The 11,703-nt window shown below is 34.4% G+C and overlaps 1 protein-coding gene and 1 non-coding gene across 2 annotated transcripts in view; one reads left to right on the top strand and one right to left on the bottom strand.

Annotated features, from left to right (window-relative positions):
- Positions 1 to 5,756: 5,756 nt before the first annotated feature.
- On the bottom strand, positions 5,757 to 5,838 carry Trnas-uga. Its single transcript has one exon. It is a non-coding gene; the product is annotated as a tRNA-Ser (tRNA).
- A 4,884-nt stretch (positions 5,839 to 10,722) lies between these two features.
- LOC106464200 (putative RNA-binding protein Luc7-like 1) overlaps positions 10,723 to 11,703 on the top strand; it is a 23,536-nt gene continuing 22,555 nt past the window's right edge. Inside the window, exon 1 of the mRNA XM_022391901.1 lies at positions 10,723 to 10,974. Coding sequence (XP_022247609.1) covers positions 10,914 to 10,974 — 61 coding nt within the window. The 5' untranslated portion in view covers positions 10,723 to 10,913. The remainder of the gene's footprint in view (positions 10,975 to 11,703) is intronic.

Here is an 11,703-nt window from a genome sequence, read left to right as displayed (position 1 = left end):
GTTTGTGACGGACCGGTAAGGTGGGTTGTAAAAGTTTGTTTATTTGTTTGAAGTTAAGCACAAAGCTACACAATGGGCTATCTGTGCTCTGTCCACCACGGGTATCGAAATCCGGTTTCTAGCGTTGTAAGTCCTCAGACATACCGCTGTGCCACTAGGAGGCAGGGGTTGTGAAGGATGGTTGGCTTAGAGATACTTCTCTAGAATTCTAGTCCTGGCATGGCCAGGTGATTAGAAGGCGCTCAATTTGCAATACACGGGTTGCGGGCTCGAATCCCCGTCACACTAAACATATTCGCCCTTTCAGCCGTGGGGGCGTTATATAGTTATCGTCAATCCCACTATTCGTTGGTAAAATAGTAGCCCAAGAGTTGGCGATGGGTGGTGATGACTAGCTGCCTTTCATCTAGTCTTTCACTGCTAAATTAGGGACGGCTAGCGCAGATAGCCCTCGTGTAGCTTTGCGCGAAATTCCAAACAAACCAAACCTTGAAATCTAAAGCAACAGTAACCATGTGATTTAGGATTTTTTCACCAAGTTATTTTATTGATGTTCGAGTAACAAGTCCCATGAACCATCAGAACGTTTCAAGAACTTATCATTACAGAATTTCAAAGACGGCCTGCTGTTGTAGATCGCTGTAGACGAGGCCCTTCGCTCAAAACCGAGCATGTCAGATCGGCCATAGATTAGAACATCTATTCTTTGTGAACACGCTGTTTATTTAGCCATAAATGTATATTACATACAATTAACAGGACACTGTTCCTATTTAGAAAAATTAAACCGTTTTTAGAACACAAGAACTAAGTTTTAGAAAATGTAAAACAAATAAATCGGAGCAGAAAGACTGAGTTTGGAATGTTACCAAAAATTCTGCGTCTGTTGTTTAGCTCAGTTCAAGAACATTATACCAAGAGACAAAAGGTACCGCCATTTTAAGTTAAAACAATAAATAATGCTTGTGCTGCCATCTGTCGATTAATGACTAATAAAAATTCTGCGTCTGTTGTTTAGCTCAGTTCAAGTACATTATACCAAGAGACAAAAGGTACAGCCATTTTAAGTTAAAAACAATAAATAACGATTGTGCTGCCATCTGTCGATTAATGACTAATAAAAATTCTGCGTCTGTTGTTTAGCTCAGTTCAAGAACATTATACCAAGAGACAAAAGGTACAGCCATTTTAAGTTAAAAACAATAAATAGTGCTTGTGCTGCCATCTGTCGATTAATGACTAATAATTTCTGTTACCTCAAATAATAATTTTAAAGGCTTAGAAGCAGACATTTATAATTATTCAATTCTTAATACTTACGTAATTGTGTTTGCTTCAAACGAGAATCTTTCTCTCTCGCCGTCTCATTCATAAAATTTAATGGAATTGGATATTTATTCAATCTGTTTGAGTTTAAACGTACAAAGTAAATATATTATTTTTCAAATACATACTTTAAGTACGGTCTATCTATGTAACACGTTTCATATCAGCATATGAAATTTCAACCATTTTACCAATAGAATCTTCGAGGTTTATAACCTTTAAAGCAATTTAGTGGTTCCTGAAAAGTGCGTTTTCCACAGCCGAAGACACAAAATAACAGAGGGAGAAATAGACTGTTTTGAAATCAATTTTGTTACATTTTTTTTATCTTACTTAAACTCATACATGTATGCGTGTAAATCATATATTCTGGTTGTTATTATCGGAATAACAATTACATATTTCAACATTTCATTGGATTAAAAGTAAGGAAACTGTTCTGGACAAATATTTCCTTGGTTCTTAAACGCTAAAATCCAGGGTTCGAATCCCTCTTCAAAGGACAGAGCGCGTGTAGCCCATTGTGTAGCTTTGTACTAAGGAAACGTGAAACCGGTAACAACGACTTTAATGGTGAGTCATCCCAGAAGGTCAGTGACAAGTTTACGGACTTATAACGCTAAAATCCGAGATTCGATTCCCCGTGATGTACAGAGTTCAGATACCATCATTGTATAGCTTTGCACTAAGAAAACAGCAATAACAACTTTAACGCGGTGGGTAAGCGATAAGCTTACAGACTTACAACACTAAATTCCGGGTTTCGATTCTCTGCGGTGGACAGAATGCAAATAACCCATTATATAGATTTGCAGTAAGAAAAACAACTTTAACACTAATGAAGTTTTTAGATATAAAGGACGCTATAGAGATCGGTGGTCACGAATACCGGCGTTTCTTTCACAACAGATTCTTCCAAACCAGATACGGTGGCATAAATCCATTTTAAAATATTTCTATGGTTATTATTATACCAACATTTCTTTCTGCCTTTAACCGTACATAACTCAGGTGTAAAAAATACGTTCGCTCAAGCCTGTACTAACTTGAGTTCGATTAATTCGAGGGTTAACGTTACGGTTTGTTTGTTTGTTTGGAATTAAGCACAAAGCTACACAATGGGCTATCTGTGCACTGGCCACCACAGGTATCGAAACACGGTTTCTAGCGTTGTAAGTCCGCAGACATACCGCTGTGCCACTGGGGGGGGGGTAACGTTACGGTAAATTGAATTATATTTTGTCATATTCAGTTCTTCAAGTCTTTAGTCGTGCATATAAACCTGTAACGAAAAAATATATATAGATTAGCGGTCATTTAATAAAAGGGGTGTTATTTTTTGAGACACCCCACCCCATAATGGAAGAAACGACAACCTATTTTATTTTGACCCTTGATATGCCTAATGGTTGAAAATTTTATAAAAGTACCCTAAACCCTAAAACAGTAAATTCGGAATTTTATAGTAATGGCTATTCTTGACACAAAATGGCAGAACCTCATTATTTTTTTTCTAGTGTAAATCATACACATACACCAATGTACATCGCAAGGTCCCCCGGTGGATCTGCTGTAAATTACGGACTTACAACAAAGTGCAAATATCCCACTTTGCGCTAAAACAACAACAACAACAACACATGGCAGTATTGCTTTTGCTTTTCCAAGCTTGTGGAAATCTTTGAACTGTGAGTTTAAAATTATCCGTTTCTGGTGACAAACTTGCTGATTAATGTGTCTGTTCTTATAAAACAGTTATCGTTTATTGAGTAATTAATAATTCGGTGATTAATTCCTGCCATTCGGTAAGTAATTATTTCATATTGCAAGTGATAGTTTGTGTGAATTAGTGACACAGTAAAACAATGGAACGCCATCGAGAGCCGCTGACACGGAGGATTAGGACAATGAATGATCAACAGTGCGTCATTTATTTGGAGCCTACAACCAAAGACAGTTGTCGCAAATACAGTCATTAGAGATGCAACACAGGATGGAATATGGTCTCTATTGGATGCAGACGAAGTTTATGGACTTTTGTGGTCACTGAAAGATGATATTTTGAACCTCAAGTGCAGCAGTCTCATTCCACAAAAGTTCTAGGCCCAAATACACCAGCATTACCTGCAGCCAATCAAAAGGAAACATCAAATGACCTCTGACTTCTCGGCATTCTCTACAGGTCAGAACTGTGTTCCTCAGTCTCATAGACTTAGCAGAATAGCCACTAAAAGCTTCAACACACGTGAACTCTGCCTCACTTGTGTTGATGATAAGAACTAAGTTCACTCTGATCAGTACTGACACAGGAACAGCAATGCGATTCTGTATTGTAACAGCTGATGAGGAAATACTGGATGATGAGATACCACAAAAACTGCTCTCATTTCTGACCTATTTGTACTTGATGGCAAGTGTCGTAGAATGCGCTATTCACATTAAATATTAGCCATATGAAAAGAGTTCTACATATAAAAATACATTAAATTTATAACATTAATTTGGATTTTTGTGTACATATGGCGTGCCCCACTTCAATTTCACATCGTTGTAACTTTGGCATTGCCGAACGGTTCTGTGGAGAATTTATGAATTATATAATACATTAATTATACAATACATTAATTATACAGTACACCAAATGCCTCTATTCAATGTGATATAGGTGCAAAAGAATATCTTTACTGACCCAAATCAAGTTATTTGTCACATTTTCAAAGTCTCTAACTAGAATTATTCAGATAAGACTTTTAATAATGTTGCCCAGTGGTTAGCGTGCCAGACTATGGATGTCTCGTTACCGTCAAACAAAACTACTGTTTACTAGCTGTCTTCGCTCTAGTCTATCAGTTCAAAATTAAGACAGTTAGCACAGATAGCCCTTGAATAGTTTTGCTCCAATACGCAAAAATAAACGAAATTTCCGATAACGTTGCCATGACAACGGAAGGTGACATTGGTTCAACGACTCGATAAGGCCTACGCCATCACTTCTAATTAGGATAAATAACTCAAAAGCGTGATTCGAAACTGCGTTTATTATTAGGTACCGCCTACGTTATCATATTATTTTATGAAATCTAAGAAAAATAATTTTCTCCAGAATTTACTTTGGATCTCTACTAAAAATAATGATAATAATTCAACTTTGAACATACTAGTTTTTCGAGATCAACCTCCGAGTCCAAAGTATTCAATTCTCTAACACAAGTGCGAGTGAAAAGGCTTTAAAATTCCAAACATCTAGTGGTTTTTTTTCTAGAATTCCACCCCAAATTGAAAAGCAGCACATTTGTGTTTTCTTACGTCGGAAATGGTTACAAAATATTCGTACCTTTTTCAACGTTTGGTGATGTCATCAGTTACCGGTTTTGATTTATTATATGCCCTAATTAGGAAGTTGTAGTGCATGTATACAGCGGCAAACAGTCTTCCTGTAAGCTAAAGGTATTAGCTCAGATACTGAGGCCAAGCCACGGATGTCGGTTACCACGTTTCATGGAAAACGAACAGAAAGATGATAGGATTACCCAAAACATTAAAAAAAGATAACCTTGTGTTTCGATAAGTGGAATTGTATTCTTCATGAGTAAAGGTAGAAAAAAGATAGGTCTATCTGTCGAAAACGCTAGGGTTTTATTGTAATGTAGTTCACCAAACGTTTTTATCTAACATGTTTTTTTTATTATCTTGAAGTTGAACAAGGCTTAGAAGTTAGAATTGAAGTTCGACTAAGCAGCTTAGGCTGTTTATGATAACATTTTCTTTCTTACTTGTAATGTTTTAACTACATTGTTTATTATAATTACACTATTTAAAAATGTGTTTTGTTTAAAGTTATATTTTGTGTCTGATGAGTGCTATCTTTATAATCTTAAACTAGTTTTATAAAATTGTTACAAGGAAAGAAATATTAGATAATGTTATTGTCCGATTTCTAGTTCCATGTCATTCTGACTAAAGAAAGAACATTTGTGGTGTATCAGATACGTAATAATTACATTCTTGTTTTGATCATAGCAACAAGTAAATATACACCCTAAAACAGAAATAAACTTGAAAATGTATGTTTTAAATCAAAGTAACTACATCAGTAGTGTTGAAAATCTTCAGCTTATTGAAAAACGGTAAATATCTGACTCTTTTATAATAAAATATAATATAAAATTCCTGATTTAACTAATTTTATTGTTATGACATGTACTTGACGAGTTTTTAAAGATAAGTATTGCCCTTTATCATTGAGATTATAAACGAATATAGCTGATTTCATGGCAAGGAATTAACTTTGGGAATAATGAAGTTTAGAGACGGCGTGAATTGGTAACGAATAAAACGAATAAAATGTACAACGTTCCGACGACGTTTTGTTATAATGTACCAGCCGATGTTGAAAAAAAAAGATAAAATAAAAAATATAGATGATTTTTCGCAGTCGGCAGGACTCGAACCTGCGCGGGAATATCCCAATGGATTTCAAGTCCATCGCCTTAACCACTCGGCCACGACTGCACATGGAACTGTTGTCTTTTAATTTATTATATCAAAAGTACAGTTATTTATGAATACTTTTTTTGTATTAATTTTATTATGGTATCTTATATCTATTCGATTGAAAGAGTAAATCTGTTTGATTTGGATAACCATAAGTTAAATCGAATGTAATATTATAGTATACGTATGCTTACAATGGCCAACCCTTAACGTATTCCTCACGTGCTAGATCCCGTTTTGTCAGGAGAGGATCACTACAATAATGGCTTCTACCTTGGGAGCATGCGCGTATTCACAAAACAATAAAAAAAAGAGAGAGAGACCAAACGGATGGAAAAAGTACCAAATGAAAACAAACCTCTGTAATACAATAAAAGAAGCAGTTTCTGAAATCTGTAAATAAATGAAACACCTATGTCTTTGGATTCCAAATTTTCTCAGCAAAAGAACCCTAGAACATTCCGTTACTGATGTTCACCCAGTGTACCACAACACTACAATTAACAACTTGTACTTGAAGTTGTAGGTTATCGATAGCTTCTAATGAAGCTATAATAGCGAAATGTTGAGCTAATAAAGATACATTCTGAAGATAAGCGTTGTTATTATATTTACAATAATACAAATGTCTAGGAATAAGCTTCAGTCTGCATTAAACAAAGTTAAGAATAATGAATTTTCACAAACAATAACAAATCCCAGGTTGGAAGGAAAAACAAAATAATCAAATGTACATAAACACGTGATCGAAAAATAACACCAAATAGATTTCTAAAAATTAAAAATATTACACGTAAACAAGAACCAAAACAAAAGAAACATTTTAGAACCATTCATAATCAAAGAATTAAAACGTAAATTAAGTAAAACAGCAGGAGCGCAGTTATGTTTGTATTAAATTACGTTATTAACAACAGATGGCGGTACTATAATCTTTAAGATTATTTGGATGGATGTATATGTAATTTGAATGTATTTGTACTTCAAATGTTTTAAGTGATCATGTCTCACTATTAGAGTCGTAACTAAACAACTTTATTATCCCACTAATAGTAATAGCTGTTTCAAGAGCTTAAACTTATAAAACCTAAAACTAAACGTGCGCATGCGCCTAAGTACAAGTCATTATTGTCGTGAGGCGTTCTTGTTTTGCTTGCTTGTTGATAGTGGACCGTGATACGTACATTTTCCATTAAAGGAATATATATATTACATGCAGACAAGAACCAAAACAAAAGAATAATTTTTTGAATCATACAGAATCAAAGAATAATGCTTCCTCGTGGATCTAATTAACTATTACAATTCTCAACACGTTAAATAATGATATAATTAACTAGCTTAATCTATAAAAGCGACATTTTTGTAATTATGATGTTCGAACCCATACAGTAAAGTTCAATTTCGATGAAAAAATTACAGAAATGGTTTATTTGTTTTTGAATTTCGCGTAAAGCTACACGAGGGCTATCTGCACTAGCCATCCCTAATTTAGCAGTGTAAGACTAGAGGGAAGGCAGCTAGTCATCACCATCAACTCTTGTGCTACTCTTTTACCAATGAATAGTGGGATTGACCGTCACATTATAACGCCCCCACGGCTCAAAAGGCGAGTATATTTGGTGTGACAGGGATTCGGACCCGCGACCCTCAGATTGCGAGTCGAGTGCCTTAACCACCTGGCTATGCCGGGCCTACAAAAATGGTAATTATAGACTGTGTGATGTGATCTTATCATCACAACTTTTAGAAAATTAGGAAGAAAAAAAAAGAGAATAAATGATTACATATAATGCTTAAACGAAAGAGAGGATAAAAAGTAAAAGATTAGAAGCGGACAAAAACTGTTGAAATTATTAGGTTTAATAAAATAAAAAACATTCGGTATATACCAACTCAAAAGTACGTAAATAAGATTGTTCACTAAAAATTACTTTACGGTAGAATTTAATTCCATCCTGGTTAGGTCTCTGAGGGCAAAACTCGGCTGGGTTGATTATGATGAAAAAATAATAGTGTCTTGCTGTTATTATGTGCAAAGGTAAATGTTATAAATCATATTTCAAGTGAATGAAACTTTCTTCTTTTTTTTTTTGCAAACCTAGGGAACTCTTGAAAATATTCTAAAATCATTTGATTGGAATTATGGAGTTAGCAAGCTACTCGAGGGTTATCTGTGCGTGAGTTGTCCCTTATTTTGAAATAATAGACTAAAGAGAAGGAAGCCAGTAAACGCCACCCACTGTCAACTCTTGAGCTACTCTTTACCAACGAATAGTGGGATTGACTGTAACATTATAATGCCGCCATGTCTGAAAGGGCAAGCGTGAACAGGGAAAGGATTTGATCCTGTAACCCACAGATTGCAATTCGATTCCCCTAACCATCAGGCTGGTGTTTGTGACTGCGATATTTCTGAATTATACCAAATTAGCAATATTCATATAAAATATTTTATTCTAAACTAAGCATTAATGATAGAAATGTTAATACCGGGATTCCTTGAAAACACCAGAGTATGTATTAGGACTTTCACGAGTTAAATAGAATATACTGACAAACCTGAGAAAGCTGTGCTTACAACCAAACCTTTCAGCACAAGCTGTCTGCCAAAATCCATTCAAGTTGGTTAGGCTCGATTTGGGCTCCAATAGTTTTTCCAGAAAGTAGTGGCAGCATTTACTGCCTGCTATTGGTTCTCTTACACCTGGTGCACCATTAATTACAACCAATAACGTTACTTATTTTGCTGCTTGGCAAAGTATGGGCAATTTATTGGCATAGGCTTGGGTATGCAAATCAAGGGAAACCAGGATAGCCCTGTCTGTTTACTGGAAACTATTGGGATTGTACCACAGTGCTAAGATGCATGTATGTCTGGTTAACCCTCGGTAAAGTGGAGGTATCTAAGTAGAACGGTCTGTCTGAGGTGTAGCAACATCAGCTGCCACAGCAGGCTTCTTTTACTCCTCTGACTGGCTTGAAATTATCACTTCATTCCTGGTCACTATGAAAACAGCATCTGTAAGATTAAGGTTATCTCTCACATTAAAGTGGTGATTCATCATTTTGCTTGTATAAGTAAATTTGATGAAACCGTTGCAAGGTATATTCTACCGTGCAGATGCACAAATTGTCCATATAAGTGGCCAGACTCTCGATGACACTTCTTTTCTGAGCTTTGAACTGGGCTCAGTTTTTAAAAAGGTCAAATTAGCAATGGGACTCAGCCGCAAATGTATCCCAGTAATCCAGTTGCACTTCACTTAAGTGCTCAATGGATTCCAGAGCTGAACCATAGAAACTCAGGATTAGGAAATGAGCTGCTTGCTCCTTAGACCAGCCATCACAACAATTAACTGTCTAAAAGGCTTCATAATATGGTCAAGACCTTTTTGCTACTACACCTATGAACCATGGGAGCAATATCTGTTTGGTATTACTCACAGAAACCTATGGTGGTGCCAAGGTCTCTCCCTATAGTGATTGCCTAGCTGAGATGCGACTTACATCATGGGCATGGCATAGTGGATATACTCAGGAACACCAACCCTTGGGTGAATAGTCGGTCCCTGATTCAGAGTAGCTAATTACTTTCGGCAGCTCATTAGTTGTTTTATTTAACCTTGTTCTGTTTATAGGCCCACTAAATAACTGGAGGATCAGCATGATATATTAGAAAGTAATGCTGAATTCAGCTAAAACTAACTGAACTTCCACAAAGAAATAAACAGACTGTCATTGATGTGTAATATACAATAAAAACCCTCTTTTTTAATTCAAAGACAGAAAATAATGTGTGTACTTCCTTCTGGATGGTCACTTTTCACTGGATTCACGAATTTATTAGACTGGCTTTCTTCCTTCGATCTGCATTCGTACTAAACAATTCACTTTACATCCAGAATATGTATGTTTAAACCTAACGTTTCTTACTTAACTAGAAACGCGTCTGATTTACCCATAGTGACCAATGCCTCTACATAATTGCTAATTGCCATTCATGCATTTAGAAGGCCGTAAACTTGAATCAACTTAACAACTTTCTTGACCGAAACTGTATAAACTTGAAATAAAAGAAATATTTTGACAAATTATATATTATAAATAACAAGATAGAAAACGCGTGACATGCCTGCATATTTTATGGTTCGATCTATTTCTCCAATCTATGTACTTCTTGTAAGAACACGATATCATTTAGATTAGTTTAACTTGTTAATTAATGGATTATTTCACTTTTAAAATAGAAGCCAAAACGTCGTTCTATTTTAGAAACAGGAAGGCGCAATCCATTAAAGCCAAAACTCTCAGTTTACATTGTCTAAAATACCCTTTGAACAACGTTTCAGCACAAAGCTGTAAAATGATCTCTGCGTCAATCTAACCATTTGATAACGTACGCATTCAAAAGAAAATTAAAATAAATGTTTGTAGTTAACACAGACTGTAAATTTTTAAATATTACATAAGTATAGTTATACCTTGTTTTCGAAAATGCCTAAATCACGAATATATATATATGCATACTTTTTAACTGTAATAATGTTTTGACAATTATGAAAATATATACTTAGCTATGCCATTTATAAGAAATTAATCTCACTTTTAAAAAGACACAACTCTTTGAATTCTTCGTACTAATGTAGTTTTAATTTAACATTTTTTTTCTACTTATAATATAAATTACATTTTGTTTATTTTTAAATTATCATTCTCAAACTGATTAATGAGGGCACTTTATATTGTTTTATTTAAATTTAAATTTTGTAAAAGACCTTGATTAAAATGTTTGTTTTTACTCATTTTTTTCCTTTCCTCTCTTTGTTGTAGGTATGTGTCCTACTGTATTTTAGCAATAATTATAATGTTTTGCTTTTCATAGATTCTTCATTGTTAATTAATTTTATATCGGCGGCCATATTGAGCAAACGATGTTCGTAGGCTTGGTTGGACATCGATAAGGTTAAGTTAAGGATTTGAAGTTGGCGACTATCGTATTTTTTTAGCCTAACTATTATAGTTTAACATACAGTTAAATAACTTTATATAACTAACTCCTGAACAGTAAATCAACCAAAAGAAACACAAAAATGTCGGCACATGACCAGATGAGGCAAATGCTAGATCAATTGATGGGAACAGGAAGAGATGGTGAGTTAGGCCTAATTTTCGATGAATTTTTCTGTGTAACTGTAAGAGTACACACAATGTTATTACTATTGCTATTAGAATACGAATCTCACCTAGTGAGGTAACTTATATTGAAACTGGGTGTGAAAATCGAAAACGTTGAGATTACAAACGAGCTTTCCAGATACAAGCTCTTCGTTTGTGATCATACTCATATCAAGGTATTCCATACCCTTGGGAATTACTAAATAAATAATTAAATTAGTATGATAAGGATTATCGTAAGAATAAAAAATTAATGTTTTATTCAACTTTATCCTTAGAAGAAGTATATAATTTCATTTTAGGCAATGTTATTCTTCATGTTAATTTTATCGAATTGCTATAATATTAATACTGATGTGTCTCCTAGTCCTACACATTAAAACTTTTAATAAAAGAATAGCCAAATACTTTAATTTTTAAAGAAGATGTATGTTTTAGCTTTGTACTAACATACTTGTTTTGTAACAGTAATTATTTTTTTAAATAATTGTCCAATGGACAAGAACTTAAGAATGGTCAGTATGGTAAGAGCTAATATTTTTATCACTGAAATCTGGTAAGTATGTATATATATATATATATATATATATATATATATATACTATATACGTACTACTTACTTTACGTTACGTAGTATATTATTATATAGTTACTTAACTTACTATATACTATACTAGTTGGTCTTATTACGTACTATACTTAGTT

This window comes from Limulus polyphemus, unplaced genomic scaffold, assembly GCF_000517525.1.
Source record: "Limulus polyphemus unplaced genomic scaffold, Limulus_polyphemus-2.1.2 Scaffold1586, whole genome shotgun sequence".
In the NCBI taxonomy this organism is placed as follows: domain Eukaryota; kingdom Metazoa; phylum Arthropoda; class Merostomata; order Xiphosura; family Limulidae; genus Limulus; species Limulus polyphemus.
Note: the sequence above shows the minus strand (reverse complement) of the source record. Positions and strands in the feature narration are given on the sequence as shown.